General features: G+C 40.7%; 1 protein-coding gene across 1 annotated transcript in view; it reads right to left on the reverse strand.

Annotated features, from left to right (window-relative positions):
• Window positions 1-19,688, reverse strand: part of arhgap24 (Rho GTPase activating protein 24) — a 391,296-nt gene that overhangs the window by 291,889 nt on the left and 79,719 nt on the right. Inside the window, exon 2 of the mRNA XM_052010255.1 lies at window positions 9,121-9,320. Within this exon, the coding sequence (XP_051866215.1) occupies window positions 9,121-9,300 (180 nt within the window). The 5' untranslated portion in view covers window positions 9,301-9,320. The remainder of the gene's footprint in view (window positions 1-9,120; window positions 9,321-19,688) is intronic.

A 19,688-nucleotide genomic window follows, 5' to 3' on the forward strand; every position in this document is an offset into this window, starting at 1 on the left:
TGCTGAAAACATTCACAACACTAAAACATTCTTCCTGTACTGCAATAGCAAGAAGACTGATAGAAAAGAAGCGAGAATGTTAAATTCTGCATGTGGTTTGGAAAAGAAGACATGAATACAATAATAACTATTCTGACAGGCTATTATTCATTGTATTCCGGGGTGAAATATGCTCTTCATTCCAAAAAAGTACAAAGGCAAAATAAAGGAATTTAATATAAATAGGAAAAGAGTTCTGCACAAGCTGAAAGAAAAAATCTTTTTTTAAAAAATCACAGACTGTTGAAGGAACTGGTGATGTGCAATGTAGTAAGAATCAAAGACTTCAGGGAGGTATCAATAACGTAACAGTCTTATGTTCACAAAACACCTTTAACATAGTACAATGCACTAAGGATCTCCACAGGAATGTTTTCAAACAAAATTTGACACCAAACCACATAAAGAGATATTAATGACCAAAAGCTTTGTGAAAGTGACAGGTTTTAGGGAGATTCTTAAAGGAGGAAAGGGAGTAGGTAGATAGAGAGATTTAGGGAGAAAATTCCAAAGCAAGTTTGTGGCATCTGTACAAAAAGAAGTGCACAAGAGGCTATAAATGGAGGAGCACAGATAACACTGAATGAAAGTGCAGGGTGAGATTACAGCAATAGGGAGGGAGCAAGGCCCTAGAGGGACCTGAGACAAGGATAAGGGTGTTAAAATGAAGGTACTGCTCAACCCAGGGCCAATGCACATCAGTGGACACTGGCATGTGGGGCAAAAAGAAGGACAGTTGTGAGGGAGGGTACAGGCAACAGAGCTTTGGATGACTCTAAGTTTAAAGTTTATACAAGGCAAGACATGGTATATGTTTTCAAAAATGGAAACAAAGTGGCTACAAACCATTTCCAACGAGAAGTTAATTTGATAGCACCTTCCAAACCCACAACTTCTACCAGCTAGAAGGACAAGAGCAGCAAAAGCAGGGGAACACCACCACCTGGAAGTTGCTTACCACAAGGCTGCTTGGTGAACGGCCACACTTTAAACCTCTCCTTCCAGTATATACTGAGGGGCTTAAACATGTGTAAAGGAAGTTTTGGACTTATCATTAATGGAGTCTATGTATCATATGCCATGCTGATCTTGTAATTGGGATGATATATGGATGACTAGGAATGATAATGTACAAATGTACCAGATTATATATTTGCAATCTTTATAAACAATGTCTATTTTTGAAACAAAAGAGCATATTAAATACAGAACTGTCCGCCTTAACCCCTGTGCTCATCAGGAACAGAAATTCACATCCAAAATTGATCTACATCGCACCCATTCTCAGGATTAAAACTAATGACCTGGAATTTCTTGGGAGCAATAGGCTACATACACTTGCTGCTTCCCTAACTTTACCACCAACCTTATCTAGGCCAAATGTTCCAGCAGCAGCTTGGCCTCTGAGCAGTGAGGCCGTGCTCTGCACAGCACTGACTAGTTATAGATATCATTGAAGTTCTTTGACAGCTGGTCAAGCCACACCCCCTCAGCTGAAACAGCTTTCAAACACTTGAATGCTTGTGAATGCCTCTGGCATTCAAAAAATATTAAAAGTTAAGCATTCTATTAAGAAATGAAGCTCTTATTTCTTTTAAAGTAAAATACAAACAGTTAAAACTAAGAACATTTAAATTAAATCCTTTAATTCACAAATCTGTAAATGACCTGAAATTGGCCTCTCCCTCATAATCAATCCTCTCTATTGAAATGAATGGAATTGCTAAAACCTGCTCCAGGTCTAATATGGTGCCAGCCCAATGGTGACTGTTCCTGGATTCCATGAGGAACTTAACCTTGCAGCACAGTCAACAGACTACTGGTGAAGGCCTCTGGGAGGTTACGTGGGGAAATGCTAGCAGCTGTTCGTGGTACTGTCAGCATGTCTCAGGGAAGTATGGGCCAATTCCTCCCACCAGTATACTTCACAGAGAGCTTCAAAAACACTCAAGATGAAGTTCAAAGAGAATTAGGTGTCTTAGTAGTCATAATTGATTACATTGCCGTCTAATGGAGAGCAGCAATCAACAAAATCAATGGAATAGAAAATAATAGATTAACAGTAGAGTACAAGACATAGAATGTTGTAACTAAAATGATCACTGTTTCTTACCCTATCCCAAGCTCCATCTGGTTCTGGTTATGGAGAAACTGGGGAAACATTCAAGTGCCGGAGGCAACACTAACCTCATTAGCAATAATGAAAAGTAGCAGCCAGTCAGAAGGTCTGCCATAATGACCCTTTAACGCTTCTCAGGCTGCTAACAAGCCACTCACCCAGCTGAAGTGCTGAAGGGCTTGCTAATCCAACTGTGGCATGTGGAACTGTCATATATAAATGGCTGAATGCCAAAGGAAAACACTTGAATTTACTCTTGAGGCCCTGAAGGCCTGTGGAAACATTCCTGACCTTCCTGCAAGGATGAGCAGTAAAGGAAAAGGCTAAGGAACAGTTCCTACACAGCAACACCATCAACAAAATTTAATCCACAATGTTGCCTTCTGCAATTTGATTTTTTTGCCACTTGTATAATTTAATTACCATTAAGATGATAGAGCAATATACATTTTCAACATGCCTTGCATTGAATCAGTGATGACGACTTGAATGCACTGGTTCAAAAATGTTGTGGGCCGGCATTCCAGGAAGTGCATCCTGATCACGTCTAGTGAGAACTTCCAACATTGACCATTGTGAAGTTTGCAGGATCAGGCAGATTTTCTCTAATTAGAAGCTTGCTCTAATAGTCTGTTCCATTGACGATACACAAAGTCCTCCTAACAGCTATAAACAGGTGAACACCCAATCAAGGGATCATCACATTAGCACAGTCTGCCTTGAAAGTTGATGTTAGGACTTGTGGAAGTTCCACCTCAACAGACCATTGTTGAATGCCTGCTTTAAGACCAAATTCCAGCAATCTGTGTGACATCCATTCTATCGTTAAAGTTCCAGTTGAAGGACAAGAGAACAGCCTCAGATTTTCTCAGCCCACCATGCCACTGTAGTTGCAGCTGGAAAAAAAATACTCCTCCAAACTCCCATTGATACTGTATCCATGAAAAATCAAAATATCTGTTATTCTACTTAGTTGATGACGTTACCACATGCAGTTAATTTTCATTGCTTATCTACATAATGTGAAGATCAGGCTTCAAAGTATTGGCTGTCTTCAAATTGTCAAGATGTTTGTCAGTGGAAGAATTTATGTGGGAGTGTTGGTCCAGGAGGAACTCCGGATAAGCGACCGTTTCTTTAATAATTATAGACAAATTGCAAAGACATTCCTCAGAATGCATTTGAAGTTTTACTACAAAAAGAGCACAGAGGAAATTTCTCCACCACCCCCAACGTTGTTCACAGTAGGCAGCTTCCATACCCAGCAACCGGTGGCTGCACCCTTCTTATCATTCAAAGAACACCTGGGACATGCATCATCTGCACTGGTTTTAATCGAGTGTGCAAGAAACTTGCATTGAAGTAACATGAATTTCGGCTCCAATTTGCAGAGGAATTGAACTCTCCATCTACTTCAAGCATTGGCCCCAAATGACTAACAAGAACAAGAAAATAAGGTTTTCTGCTATTATTGGTATATCTATTCATCTATCAATTCATCCATGCCAGCTGAATCAAAAACAACGCATTGAACTTTATAGAATTTGTCAGAGGTTGAAGTCTATCCATTTAATGACAGCCAGTTTGATTTGCTTTCCAAACATGAACATCCTCACTGACTTGCAGGAATCCCTGTACCATGACTACCTAAAATGGAGAAGGAGAATTCAGTACAGCAGTACGGAGAGCCTCTAATCCATTTGTTGGGGACACCCAGGAATGTCATGTCAAGGGGGGAAGGAATGCACCACCTCACAAACAGCCCACCCAACCACACCGTCAAACACCTCCTGCCCTCTCTGGGCAAACCCTGCAGGACCCACATTGTCCCTTTTATCCTTAGAACCCACAGATCTGGAGTGGAAGCGAGTCATCCTCAACCCCAAGGGACCAGCTAAGAAGATGGCAATGTGAGCACTGGAAAGTTTAACTAATTTCAAATTAATATCTTCACATTATAAAAGGTAATATTGTGTCACAGAGTTTATTCCAAAACAAACCGTAAAAGCATCTACAGCTCTGATGAAAGTCTCGAAAACGTTGGAAAAAGTTTTAATCTAACCTATCGGAAAACTTCTGATTTTAGCAACAGCACCTTGTCTGATTTTATTCTCCATTGAAATTGGTGGGCAGTAACATTGCAATGGGTCTGAAACTGCTGTTCCGCCAGTCCGTGCAACTTGTCCACCAAACTACCTGGGCTGAAACTATCTCGTTATATCGCTTCCCTTCTCACACAGTCTCGTCTGATGAGTGTACTGGGTCAGTTCCGCCAAACTCAAAATAATTCAGGGAGTGGAGCAGAAATTAAGGAGGCGAGGGTTGGCGGTGGAAATGAAGGTAGTGGGATGGTGTTACATGGTTCTAAGTCTCATCTTCACCTGACCTATGATCCAGAAACACTTCCTGGGCTTGCAAAACAACCAACTCTTCCAGAAAAGATTGATTTTTGACCAACTGCTTTTAAGTACAAAATGGAAAAGATAACAAAATTGATCTACTAATACTGTTGTATTGACCTGATTTTCAGCTTCCCCCCTGCTCCAGACAAAAAGGTGGAACTGTAAACCCTTTCTGCTCTGTCTGGAACCAGAGATGTTTCTTCAAATCCTTTCCATTGCACCACTTTAAATTCACAGTACCTTTCACTATAGGTATCCTCCAGAGGAAGTTTGACCCTGTATCTCTCTGGAATGCATAACTGGGGAAATCTTTGGTACATTAGAACATAAGAAATAGGAGCAGGAGTAGGCCTTCTGGCCCATTGAGCCTGCTCTGCCATTCAATAAGATATGGCTGATCTGGCCATGGACTCAGATCCACCCACCTGCCTTTTCCCCATGACCCTTAATTCCCCTACTATGCAAAAATCTATCTAACTGTGTCTTAAATATATTAAATGAGGCAGCCTCTACTGCTTCCTTGGGCAGAGAATTCCACAGATTCACTACTCTCTGGGAAAAGAAATTTCTCCTCATCTCCGTCCTAAATCTACTCCCTTGAATCTTGAGGCGATGTCCCCTAGTTCTAGTCTCACCTACCAGTGGAAACAATCTTCCTGCCTCTATCTTGTCTATTCCTTTCAAAATTTTATACGTTTCTATAAGATCCCCTCTCATTCTTCTGAATTCCAGTGAGTATAGTCCCAGGGGACTCAATCTCTTCTCATAGGCTAACCCCCTCATCTTCGGAATCAATCTGGTGAACCTCTTCTGCACCGCTTCCAAAGCCAGTATATCTTTCCTCAAGTAGAGAGACCAGAACTGCACGCAGTACTCCAGGAGCAGCCTCACCAGTACCCTGTACAGTTGCAGCATAACCTCCCTGCTCTTAAACTCAACCCCTCTAGCAATGAAGGCCAATGTTCCATTTGTCTTCTTGATAACCTGTTGCACCTGCAAACCAACCTTTTGCGATTCATGCACAAGCACTCCCAAGTCTCTCTGCACAACAGCATGCTGCTATCGTTCACCACTTAAATAATAATCTGATCTTTATTTTTCCTTCCAAAGTGGATGCCCTGGCATTTACCAACATTGTACTCCATCTGCCAGACCCTTGCCCACTCACTTAACCTAGCTATTTGCTTTTCCACTCAATTTAGTGTCATCAGCAAACTTAGATACACTACACTTGGTCCCCTCTTCCAAATCGTTAATGTATATCGTGAACAGTTGCGGGCCTAGCACTGACCCCTGTGGCACTCTGCTCTTCAATGAATGCCAACCAGAGAAACACCCATTTATCCCAACTCTCTATCTTCCATTGGTTAACCAACCCTCTATCCATGCTAATAAATTACCCCCAACTCCATGTATCCTTATCTTATGGATAAGTCTTTTATGTGGCATCTTGTCAAACACCTTCTGGAAATCCAAGTATACAACATCCACCTGTTCCCCTCTATCCACTGTGCTCATTATATCCTCAAAGAACTCCAGTTAAGTTTGTCAAACAGGACCTGCCCTTCCTGAATCCATGCTGTGTCTGCCTGATGGTACCATTTCTATCCTTAATGATAACTTCAACCATTTTCCCCACTGCAGACATTAAGCTAACTGGCCTATAGTTACCCTTCTTTTGCCTACATTTTTTTTTTAAACAGTGGAGTGACATTCACTGTCTTTCAATCCAGAGTCCAGAGAATTCTGGTCAATTACCACAAATGCCTCCACTATAACTTCCGCCATTTCTTTCAGTACCGAGATACATCTCATCAAGACCAGGGACTTGTCTACCTTTAGGCCCACTAGTTTGTTCATCACTACCTCTTTAGCGACAGCGATTGTATCAAGGTCCTCACCTACCATCACATCCATAACATCTCTCTTTGGCATGTTAAACGGGTCCTCCACCGTGAAGACTGACACAAAACAGTCGTTCAAAGTCTTGGCCATTTCCAATTACCCAGTATTAATTCCCCCTTCTCATCTTCCATGGGACCTCCGTTCACTTTAGCCACCCTTTTTTGCTTTATATAATTATAAAAGTTCTTATATCTATCTGTTTTTATATTTTGTGCTAGTTTACTTTCATAATCTATTTTCCCTTACCTTATTGCTTGCTTAGTGGTTCTTTGTTGCTTTTTAAAATATTTCAGTTTCCCACTACTCTTGGCAACTTTGTATGCATGAGATTTTAGTTTGATGCCTTCTTTTATTTCCTTGGTTATCCAAGGATGGCTCATCCCACCCTTACTGTTCTTGCTTTTAATTGGAATATACTTTTGTTGAGCACTATTAAAAATCTCTTTGATAGTCTTCCACTGTTCCTCAACTGTCCCACCATATAGCCTGTGTTCCCAGTCTACGCTGGCCAACTCATCCCTCATCCCATGGTAGTCTCCCTTGTTTAGGCATAGTGCACTGGTTTTAGATTGAACTATTGCACCCTCCATTTATGTGGGAAATTCAACCATACTGTGATCACTCTTTCCAAGAGGATATCTAACTACAAGATCGTTAATTTTACCTGTCTCGTTGCACAGGACCAAACCTAAGATTGCATTTTCCCTTGTACGTTCACTAACATGCTGTTCAAGAAAGCTATCACAGATGGATTCTATGAAGTCCTCCTCAAGACTGCCTCAGCCAACTTGATTTGCCCAATCTATGTGGAGGTTAAAGTCACCCATAACAACTGCCGTTCCATTCTTGCATGCATCAAATATTACTTGGTTTATTGCCTGTGCTCCTGTAATGTTATTAATCTGAGGCCTATAGACAACTCGCACCAGTGATTTTTTTCCGTTTACTGTTCCAAATCTCTACCCAGATGGACTCAACATTCTGCTCCTTAGATCTTATATCATCCCTCACTATCGCCCTGATCTCATCCTCAGTTAAGAGTGCTACCCCACCTCCAAAAAGGTGGTAAACCTGCACATAAAACATTCCAGTCCTGGGATGACTTATGTTGTTCTGAGCTGTGAGAAGAGTCCATCTTACTTTTAAATACTTTTGAACACTGGAGGACATTATTTGCCTTAAAAATGTTACAACTTCAAACTTCTTAAAATGATTACTGACTGAATTCAAACATGCAGTGATTTCTTTGGAGCTTTGCATAATTGAATTCTTCAAGCAGCAGACTCAGTCGGGCAACAGATGCTGAGACCAGCATTGCATTATACAAACACGACAATACCTATCACTGCCTCCCAGTCTCTAATCACATGATCACTAACAAACCCATTGCAAATAACAAAATAATCAGGAGGGGATGGGGAAAGAATTGGTCATATCTCAAAAAAAATAATTATTGCAGCTTCACGTTAATAAACTTCAAAATAATTACTAGAAGTTACAATGCACCATGTAAGATGGTGAGAATATTAAACCATCCAATGTATTTTTACATTCATCTGATGCAGTTCAACAACAAAGTTTGAAAAATGCTTTGGAAAATAAGCAGCTCAATTAGTTCTTGGGAAACCCTGCAATTATATAATGGTCAGCGTCTTACAGGGGATTGTGCGGCAATTAAAAATATAACTATTGCTCATTATAGTTGTGTACCTAGATAAACTACTATTATGTATTTTAATGTTATTCTTGTGTGTTTAATCATTTTTATAATGAACTAGAAGAATCAGGCATTATTGCTTCTCATCTTCTTTGATCTTCTGATGGAATGAACCTCCATTCCTCATATGAAGAAGTAAGCAGCAATCCTCATTCAGTGAAAAGGTTGTGGATGCATGGGTTTCCACTGGACTATCTCAGACAAAATTCATGCTGGAACTCCCTGCACAAAATTTTCCATTTTTCAGTCACCTCTAGTTGGACAGAAATCAAGGGACTTGCATCTTGGGAGCTGATTTGATTAAACCCATGCCCTCCTGTCTGTAAATTTTGTAGAATCTATTTTTTATATGCAGTGTACTAACTGCACTGCAAACCAGGTCCTGTATCTGCCAACTTAATTTCAGTCACTTTTTATTATTGTTTATTTCCTAGAGTTTCTCTCCTATTCAAATAGAATTCTGATTTCCGTTGTCAACTTTTTCGCTGCATTTTAATCTCATAACTGAATCCTCCAGTAGAGCGTACCTCTCTCCCTTTACTGTTTAGGAAAGTTTTGTCCCATTTTATTGTTTCCCCATTGGACTTCCATGATTTGTTGTGGCAGCAACATATTTTCTGAGGAATAACACTCAGACAAACAGCTCAAAGAGCTACTCCTCTATTGTGGAAGCTATAAATTGTTCGCAATGAGTTCACATAAATTCACTGCCAAAATTATTTCAAGCTTTTGACAAAAATGCATTAAAAATTCCCATCTCAGAACAGCTGTTAAAAGAAAACAATGAAAGCAAAACTTCTGACACAATCCCATGCAATCCTGGGAGATGAATCATTAATCAGTTCAACAGGGGCACTGCTACTTAAACCCTAAATTCACATAAAGTCTATGAAAAATGTCTGCTATCACATGTCAGCCTTCAACTCAGGCCTACTTACCAGTGGTCTGTTTTCATCTTCATCCTTATAGTAGTGAAGCTGGTCCCCCTTCAGCACAAACCATCGAGTGTGCCAAGTCTTCACAAAGCCCCCTTGCTTTCTCAGCCATCCACATTTAATGACATTTTGCCTGGATCGGGCAGATTGGGGTCTGTCTAAGGAGCCACCGTGATCATCCATTATTAGACTGATGGATTTTCCTGATTAAAGAGAAAACAACAGCCACTTAGGAGTACACAAGTACACATACATCATCTTGAAGTAAAGCCCCTTTTATTTTAAATAGGTGCACATCCATATATCCTGCTGCAGATTAAACTACTTCCTCACAGGGTGCCTGGAAAGGAGTTAATCCTTGCTCAAAGGTTTATGGAAGGAGCTCCTGCCAAGGAAAACAAATGAGCAAAGACCTCTTCAACTGCAGAAGGAATAAAATCTATTTCATGCTATGTGATGCATACCGATATTATAAAATCAATACAAGATTATTTGGCACGGTTCTATATATATGAAGTGTGTTATTGACACTCATTGCAAACGCTTCTTCACTAGTTTCTCCACAAATTGGACAGGCATATTCATCAAGTAGGCCAAGTCTTATCCACATTTCTATGAATATTTAAGTATGTTAAACCAACATAAAGACCAGAGAAGGCTGAACATGTTCTGTTATCATCTAAATGATCTCACCAATGACCAAAAAAGTTAGCACGGTAACCCAGTAACATTTAATTAAATCGAGTATTCCAAGTATGTGAGCATTCATTTTGAATCTGTGTGCTGTTTACAACATTTACTAACTCTTTTTTTCAGGTTTTGTTATAAGCAACTTCGACTTACACAAGTTAAATGAGGGAACCACTCGATTCAAATGACTCTTCTGAACCTTCCTAATTCAACGAAATACAATTCAAAATTGTTAAATAACAGACATTTCCCAAATGTAACATTAATAGTTCCACAATGCATGGTGTTAGAATTAAGTATATCAATTACTTTGTATTTTTTATTGATAAAATGACAATTGTTATAAAATATTCTTGACAGCCTGCCTGTTGCAAATTAATTTCAACTAATATCCAAAAAAAAATGAGCATCTGCAAAACCCTGATTTGCTCTAAAATTGCTTGTTTTACATTCACCTCTTTTTTTTCATTTTGGGATCTTAGTTGATGTAACATACTGCCTGCTCTCCTCCTGAAAGGATGGAGCAGGTCTCTGAACTAAAACCTGAAAATGCCGGAAATACTCAGCAGGTCAGTCAGTATTCTGCAGAGAGAGACAGAGATAATGCTTCAGGGCGATGACCAGTCATCAGAACTGAAGAAATGATAAAACAAACGTGTTTTAGGTGGCAAGGTGGAGAGAACAAAGGAAATATCTGTGATAGGGTGAAGACCACGGTTGTTCAGGTGTTGCCTGGTTCATAGGTGAATGACGGCAACTAGAGAGAGAATAAAAAATGAACAAAACATGTCAGAACAGTAAGAGGCAGAACACAGCAGTTACTCAAAATCTGAAATGAGAAAGAATTCTAGAAATATGCAGCAGATCAGATAGCATCTGTGGAGAGAGTAAGAACAAATTAAGGTGAATGAGGTCACATCAAAACAGGTCGCTACTGACGCAAACAGGAAAAGCTGGCTACCTGAAAGTGCTGATTTCAATATTGAGTGCTAAGGGTTACAATGCGCTTTGACACCAGATGAGGTGCTATTCTTCAAGCCTCATTGGAAGAGCGTGGCAGACCAAAGACTGATTGAAGAGAGTGGGAGTGGGAAGGAGAATCAAAGCGTTATGGTTCAGCAGTGTAGCAGATTGCACTGCTGGATCACGGCTCCAGCAGCTGGGGTTTGACAATGACCTCTCGTGCTGTCTGTGTGGACTTTTAACATTGACACCAAATTTCCCCTGGGATTTCTGGTTTCTGCTCATGTCCTGAAGGTGTGTGGCTTGTAAAATTAATTGGCAACTGTAAATTACTCTTGATGAAGGTAGGCGGTCGGAGAATGGGGGTGGAGGGCAATAATGGGAGAAGTGGGGTGTTAATAGGCATATGAGAGAGAAAAGTTTACAGAGTAATAAGTGGGGGAAAGGGATTGATGGGATTGCTGTGAGAACTGGCATAGAATTGATGGGCTGATTTCTATGCCGTAGGGAAATGTTATACTGTCCCTCAGTCCTTTACTTCACACTGCTCAATAGTTAGCAGCAACTAAAGGTAATGGCATTAGAAATTCTACTCTGATTTTAAGTTGTACAGGAGAATCCTGAAGAGAGGTCTGGACAAGTACTAACTACTATTCCCACCCTTTGCTATTTTTGCTTTACAATGACTTAAAAACGAGTTCAAATCATTCAAATGCTCTCAGATCATCCATCATTTTCTTAACACACTATACTAGTATATGAAGGCCTGGAGTGTATAGTTAACTTCAAATCAATTGCACTCCTCACTGACCTTGAAGAAAACCTATCACAAAGACCTAGTGATCCCTATGGTGTGAATTTGCACTCCTCTGCTGCTGGTTTCTTTTGGGGTCCAAACCAATAGGCCCCATGGTGATGAGCAGCTGTCATCAATATGCCAGAACAGTCAATCTCATTAAAAAAATTCCCACTGACAACATTTCAGAAAGCAACAATGGCAATTTTCAATTAACTTTCTTGAATATTATACAAACAGAGACAGCTAAATAAATATTGAAACATACACACATGATTAAGGCAGAAGCTTAAATATCATAAACATTTTTAAATATATTAAAATCCTTTGCATTTTGAAATACTTGTGTGAAAGATGATACACATACACCTAACCCTAAGCACCACTTCAGTTCAGTAACACTGTGACCACTCTGATCACCGTGCACTAAAATGGATTTTGTCTTTTTATGTTCTAATTGTTTCTTCTTGTAAAATATGTGTATAATTTATGTTTAATTTATGTTTTTCTGGTGAATGCTGCTTATATGATGCTATGTGCCTGTGATACTGCTGCAAGCAAGTTTTTCATTGCAATGGTGTATACATGTACTTGTGTATATGACAATAAACTAGACTCTGACTAAACATATTGTTTCAGAGTATGATATTATGGTTAGCAGTAGTTTGTGGTCATGAATCATTACAAACTTACTTGGTCCTTTTGTGTTTCAACACAAGCTTCTTAGGGTATACTGTAGCAAGACCAGTTTGTAAATAGCTTTAATTTATGTTGGTTCAACGAATTTCCCTTGATTGCAGAGGTCAAAGGTACAAGCAACATGTGGAGTTGTGACGAAATATTGATCATAACTTTGTGTGTGCACCAAGATCCCTAAGTTGCTGTCAGTGTTACACAGTAATGACTGTGAACAGCAATAATTCGACTTGTGTTAATACTACAGAATCTGGCTTGATTCTTACAAACTTCGTTGTGGTGTTGGATGAAGGGAAAGCTTTAAAAATAATTGACGATTGATATTGTTAAAATTAAAATAGCACCTCCTTGAAACTTTGAGCGATACCATTAATATCACATCAACCCAATTGAGATTTCTCATCTGTCAAAGCAGGTGCTGCAAGGTCTTCAGAAAATCTGATGCACTACCGTTCTGTTGACTGAGTAACATAAGATCAAATGTGTGCTGTTTCCAAATTCAGTGAAGTTTCATGTGAGTGCACAATGACCTATTGACATAATATCAGAAATTGCAATGTACCTGCATAAAATGGACCTAGAGCATACAAAGTTAATAGAGAGCCAATTTGCACTTGAAAGGGAGTTAGGCTCTCTGTGTATGTTGAAGGATGTCCATTTCAAAAAGTGTCAGTGATGAAAGAGACAAGTCTACCCTAAACATGATTCTAACGTATTTGATAAAGAAATTCGGCTTGTGAAGCCACAAGAGACAGGAGTGTTCACACCTTTCTGCTCTGCAGCACTCTATTTCTTCTCCCCATGTCTGCGTGAGTTTCCTCCAGGTGCTCCGGTTTCCTCCCATATTCCAAAGATATATGGGCGGGTTAACATTGGTTTAAATGGGCAGCTCGGACTCTTTGGGCCAGAAGGGCCTGTTACTATGCTGTATAAATAAAGTATAAGGTTTTTAAAGTTTTAACTTACCAGAGTGCTCATGTCAGTCACACAGGTTGCACAGTCACACAGAATTTGACAATTCCCATCAGATAAGCAATAGAGGCACAACCAGTATCTGAATAGCTCACACTAAGTACATTAATGACGACTGGGTCTCAACTCCCATCAAACCCTGCACATATGCTAGTCACACCAATTACACTTCACCCCCATTTACATATCTTGTGCAGGTATGAGAAGATTAGATAAAACCTTTTTCAAGGTTGAAGCACTCCTGTAGACATTAACGAGTTACTTTCATTATCGAGTTACTTTCATTATCAAAATAATTATCTGTTCATGAAATAACCACTGAACCATTTTTCTAAGATGTTAACTATTCTGAAATAAATCGTATGGAAAATAATTGCCTCTGACTTTGTATTTATCTTCACCGGCGGCACAAAACAGGGAGTTACATTTCTCAAGCCTGATCTGCATTTTAACTCATTTCCTTTCCTATTGACTTCTACTTAGGATTAATTTATACTTAGGAGTATGATGCACTCAATAACATTGACCAACTTAGGTCATTCAGTCATTCAGTCACCTGCTTTAACACTAAGTGGGCCTCAGTTTTGAGAAGGATTACAGGTGGATGTTTGGTTGGCAAGGGTCAGTATTGCTCTTTATCCGCAGATTTTACCACAGACATGTTTTGAGATTAAGACACATCTCCTTAATGTTACACTTCTGCTGTTATTTAAAATTTAATTATTTAATCAAAATTAGCAAACATAAAATATCACAGTTGGTCTTTTTTTAAATGATTTTATCAAACTGTATGCATACCCTTGCACTATATTTTCCCTCATACATCCCTCTATCCACTAATGCTCAATTCTTTTCCTTGTTATTTCTCCCAAATCACACAGCATGCCATATATTCCTGTGCTGGAGGCCTGGGAATCCTTGCAGTGCATTCAGTTTTAAGCCCCCGTTTGTTATCTGTTTTGAGTTTCACATCCATTGAAATGCTTTGGGGTGTTGGCCTTGTTGGTGTACACCACTGAGCCTACCCCACGCCCTTTTCAAGGCAGTGCTGGGACCGACACTGCCTTGGTCACACAGAATTAGAGCAGCTTTGCAGGGCAGTGTGTCTGGTGAGATGAAGTTACCACTTCTGGCAGCATGGAGCAGGCAGGAAGCCCAGATGCAAACAACAGTGACTCAGGCCCTATGTACCCAGACCAACAAGCTGAACCTCTGCAGACACTGACTGATGCTGTCAGGATCACTTCCTACCGGAGCTTTCCATAACTTTTCATTATGGAATGGCCAGAAAACCTGGTGCACCACTGGTACACTGAGCTGTAACATTATTTCTGGTCATTCCCAGGGAGTGACTAGCCCAGAATGCGGCAGTGGACATCCCGTGCTGGTGAACAGGACTTGTGCAGTAGTAATAACCTTGGTGATGGAATCTAGAAAGGAAAATACAGTCCAATACCAAGCCTGAGAGGGATGGGGTGGGGGTTAAAGGGGGGAGGGGGTTTGCCTTGAGGTCAGAGCCTGTAGGATGAGGGAAGAGGATGGTGATTGGCCAGTTTAGGAAGAGAGGATGTGTTAGGAGGTGAGGGGGTGGGGAGGGAGTTGCACTGGGGTGAGGAGGACCTTGGGAAAGGGGCTGGGGTAGATAGGGTGCTTAGAGATTGAAGAACTGGTGTTAGGGTATGATGACCAGAGACCAGGACCTGACACTGGAGTCATCAGTTGATTAGATTAGTGATGAGCTATTGCCTGAAGGAGAACTGGTACATTACAGAAATCAAAGTGCCCTACTTTGATTTGGTTCCCAGTGCTGGAATGAGACATGATCAGGGAATTCCCCTCTAAATAGAGCTGCTGCAGAGGGAATAGTACCAAGGAAGTATGATTATTTTCCCCAGGAGTCACCAGTGACAGGGGCTCCTCCAAATAATGAGGCTGTTTTCCAGAGCAGTGTTCCCAGCTGTTGGGTATTGCATGGGTTACAGTGTCATCCAGTGCAGGATTGACACAGGTCAGGCATGCAAGGGCGTACCTGTCTGCATTTCACAATGTGATTTGACCCAGTAATTGTGTTTCACTCGAGGAATAACTGTTCTTCTAATGTATAGCACTGAAATAAAGGGTGCCACACACTCAAATTTCTCAGCACTTTCTTTAGGTAAGGAAATCAAAACTTGTCACAGTGGTCCACATGGGTCTCACCAAAGCCCTGAACAACCTCAGTGACACTACTTTCCTTTGTACTCCCTTACAATGAGGGCCAATGGACCACTTCTTTTCTCACTGGTTGTCATGTTCACTTTCTGCATCTCATGAACCAGCACAACTTCTGTGCACAAACATCTTATAGTTGCTCGTGGTTTAAAATGTTTCTCTATTCCTCCTAAAACAAAAGTGCACAGCCTCAGACATTATATTCCAACTGTCACCACCCTCCTCACTCATCAAATCTGTCCACATCCTGTGGCATTTCTCACACGCAGTTTGGAATTAAGTTATGGGGTCTGGCTCTTTAGGTGGAGGTGTTTCTTACTTTCTAATGCCTCATCTCAATGAAGCTGCAACAGGAGGTAACTGGAAACCCAAAGTTTAATTCTGACAAGGTTGTAATTTGCATTATCAACTAATGTACAAGTCTTTATTTTCACCCCCATGACTTCAGTGAAACCTATGCCAACTCGATAAAACTTCACTTTCACTGCTGAGATTATCTTGGATATGATTCTTTGCACATACATTAAAAGTGACAATAATTAACTACTAAGAGTGCTCTTGATTATGGAGCTCCAGGAGCAAGGGCCTACAACAATGGCAGACAACTGATGCACTTCCTCAGCCAGGATGGTTGGTCATGTGATGAAGCCTTCATGAAATTATCCAAACAAGGTTGACAACTTGAGACTTAACTTAAGGAACTTAAGTGTTTGTTACTTTATTGCAAAAGAGGTTTATATTCACCCTCATTCAAGACATGTTCACACCTGTAATATTTAACACTGACAGTGAAGAGCAAAATTGCAGAAAGGTTCTAATGTTCTGATGACCAGAACTGTACGCAATATTCCAAGTGCGGCCTCTCAGCAGTTCCCAGCAAATTCTCTGCCAATATCGATTTGGTGTGGAGGAATGGTGTTGACAGAGAGAATAATGCATTTAACTTGAACAGCAGCTTTCTTGAATTGTGCTGAGAATTCAAGTTCAGGAAACAAGATGTGTGAAGAGGGAATCTCATAGTCTAAACCACTTCCTCCATAGGTTTGTTTAATAAATATTCTTTCCACCTTCACAGATCTGAAGATAGCCTTAGCAGAATTCTGTGGCATCTAATCTCCCAGACAGATATGACTCATCACTTAGAGATATGTACCAAGTGTGTCCATCTCCATTCTGGGGTCTGAGTTAGGATCAGTATAAAGCTCTTTATTTTTCCTTGAGTGCTAGAATCGTCCTCTATTATTCGGAAAGATCCTTAGAAAATACAAGATCTTATATCCCAAGAATTTAATCTTGTTTTAAAACAAGTTAGGGCCAAGCACTTAACATTCGGTGTAGTTCCTCTTCACCAAAGTGTAAGTCTAGATAGTTACACTGCAGAGCCCCATGGTACAAAGTAATGTCACTGGTTACAGGGTCCATTGAAAGGAACACTGGAATATTTATGACTGATTGTGGGATGATGGCATCTGAGGACAGAGAATAATGAAATTGCTGTCTTTCTTTGCTGATACAGAGGGGGATCCTTCACCAGAACTTTTCCAGTTCTGAAGAAGGGTCTTTGAACTGAAATATCAATCCTGTTTCTCTCCTTGCTGATACTGCTAGACCTGCTGAATGCTTCCAGTATTTTCAGTTTGAGAAAAATCATGTGATATGCCTACTTTGCAGCAATGTTTCTGACTCAAACACCAAGTCCACGGAGGAGCTGGAAAACTCAGTGTGTACATTGTTGAGGGTTCAGTATCCCGTGTAGGATAATGTCAAATGAACAAAGAGCCTGAAAATATAATCATAGAACAGATGTCTCAAAATGGATCCATTTGCACCTGTCTGTTATGCATAAAAATGTACATAAAAACAGGGACATTTTGCTTTTGAAGTGTTTGCACCCAATTCTGGCAGAAGTTCTGCCCACTGAGAAATTGGACAGGATACTTTGTTGCAGTTCATCTTAACACAGGATTTGTTTGCCATATTCCATATTTTATTTTACCACTTAGAAGGAGATTATTTCGGCCCATCTGGTCTTTGTTGGGTGACAGAGCCATCCCATCCCCCTGCCGATTTTCCCTGTAACCTATTCCCATCAACTCCACTCATCTCCATTAGGGGTAATTTCCAGTGGCAATTAACCTACCAACCTGCACATCTTTGGGATGCAGGGGGAAACTAGGGTGCCTGGAGGAAACCCACATAGTCACAGGGAGAATACGCAAACTTCTCACAGAATAGGATTGAGCCCAGGCACTGGAGCTGCGAGGCAGCAGGTCTACTCGTCATGTTACTGTGTTGCCTGTCGTGTTTCCTGCAAGCTGTGACATCATCAATGTGCACAGCTCATTTCAATTACAGAAATTAGATCATGACTTACAACCTCTGTAAATTACTCACAGTGAAGCAAGGGGGACATCACACACAAAGTAATGAGTACTGTGGGATTTAAAGGAACATTAACTGAGATATCCTTCTTACATTTAATAATTGACATATTGTATCTTCTTTGAATTTTATTCCATTAAAGACATCTGTCACTATGTTACAGGAGTTGACAAATGTCCCCAGCGCATCCTGGCTCCAAGATGCCAAACCCTTGCAACGCCTTGCCCCAGTCAGACTACTCCTTAGCTCATGTACCATTAACTACACCACCGCATCCCCCTACCCAATTTCCTCCCACCCTCGATTTCCCATCCTTGGTCTATTTCCCACACTAAGCCCTGGCACCTCATTTGATTTTCTCTTCATTGGAGTCCGATACCGCCATGAAACAATCTCTGTAACAGAGTTGACACATTTCCCATGAGTCAACATACGAATGCCAATGCCTCTGTGAACCCAGCATGCAGCAGTCTGTAAAGCAGGTCAGTTTTAACATCTGCTAAAGGGAGTAAGCCACAATGATGTTTTCGTAAAGCAAGGTTGTCCAAATTTTGAATTTTTTTTTGTGACTTCCAGTTCAGCACTCGTACTGCGGCTCTAGTTTGTTAGGGGTTTGAGAAGATTTGGTATGTCACCAAAGACTCTTACAAGTTTCTATAGGTGTACGGTGGAGAGCATTCTGACTGGTTGCATCACCACCTGGTATAGAGGCTCCAATGCACAGGATCACAAGACGCTGCAGAGGGTTGTAGACTCAGCCAGCTCCATCACGGGCACAACCCTTCCCACCATCAAGGATCTCTTCAAGAGGTGGTGCCTCAAGAAGGTAGGTCACTAAGGACCCTCACCATCCAGGACAAGCCCTCTCCTCATTACTACCATCAGTACAGGAGCCTGCAGGCCCACACACAATGATTTAGGGACAGCTTCTTCCCCTCTGCCATCAGATTTCTGAATGGTCTATGAACCCGTGAACACTACTTTGTTATTTCTTCTTTGCACTATTTATTTTGTAATTTACAGTAATTTTATGTCTTTGCACTGTACTGTTGCCGCAAAACAACAAATTTCACGACATACAAGTCAGTGATAATAAATCTGATTCTGATTCTATACACAGCACCATCTAGTGCACCAGAAGTTCCAGGAGCCCAACTTCTGGGCAATAGAATCATAGGAGGAGGCTATTTACCCCATTAAATCCATGCTAGCTCCCAGTAGAGCAATGCCATCAGCTCTATTCCCCACTCTTTCCCCATACCCCTGCAAATACCCATTTCATTCATTTAATGCTATGAACAGAATGGCCACTGTTATTCCCTGCATCACAGCAGTGACCACACTTCAATGGTACTTTATTGTCCATAAAGAATTTCAGGGCAATCCAAGATCATTTGGTGCATTGTAGTTCTGTTGCTGAACTGATGATCCAAAAATCAGGACTAATGTAACTGGATTTATTATTGTTACATGTACTAAAGTACAATGAAAAACTGTTTTGCATGCCATTCGTATGGATCATTTCATCACATCCGTACATTGAGGTAGTACAAGGGAAAAGTAATAACAGAATACAGAATAAAGTGTTACAGTTTACAGTTACAGAGAAAGTGCAGTGTCGGCAAACAATAAGGTGCAAGACCATGACGAGGTGGATTGCGAGGTCAAGAATCCATCGTATTATACAAGGGGACTGTTCAATAGTCTTATAACAGTGGGATAGAAGCTGTTCTTGAGCCTGGTGGTACGTGCGTTCAGGCTTTTGTATCTTCATCCAGAAGGTGGGGGGAGGGGTGGGGGAGAAAAGAGATTATTCAGGATGGGTGGGGAATTTGATTATGTTGGCTGCTTTACCCAGGCA

Source organism: Pristis pectinata, chromosome 2, assembly GCF_009764475.1.
Source record: "Pristis pectinata isolate sPriPec2 chromosome 2, sPriPec2.1.pri, whole genome shotgun sequence".
Lineage (NCBI taxonomy): Eukaryota > Metazoa > Chordata > Chondrichthyes > Rhinopristiformes > Pristidae > Pristis > Pristis pectinata.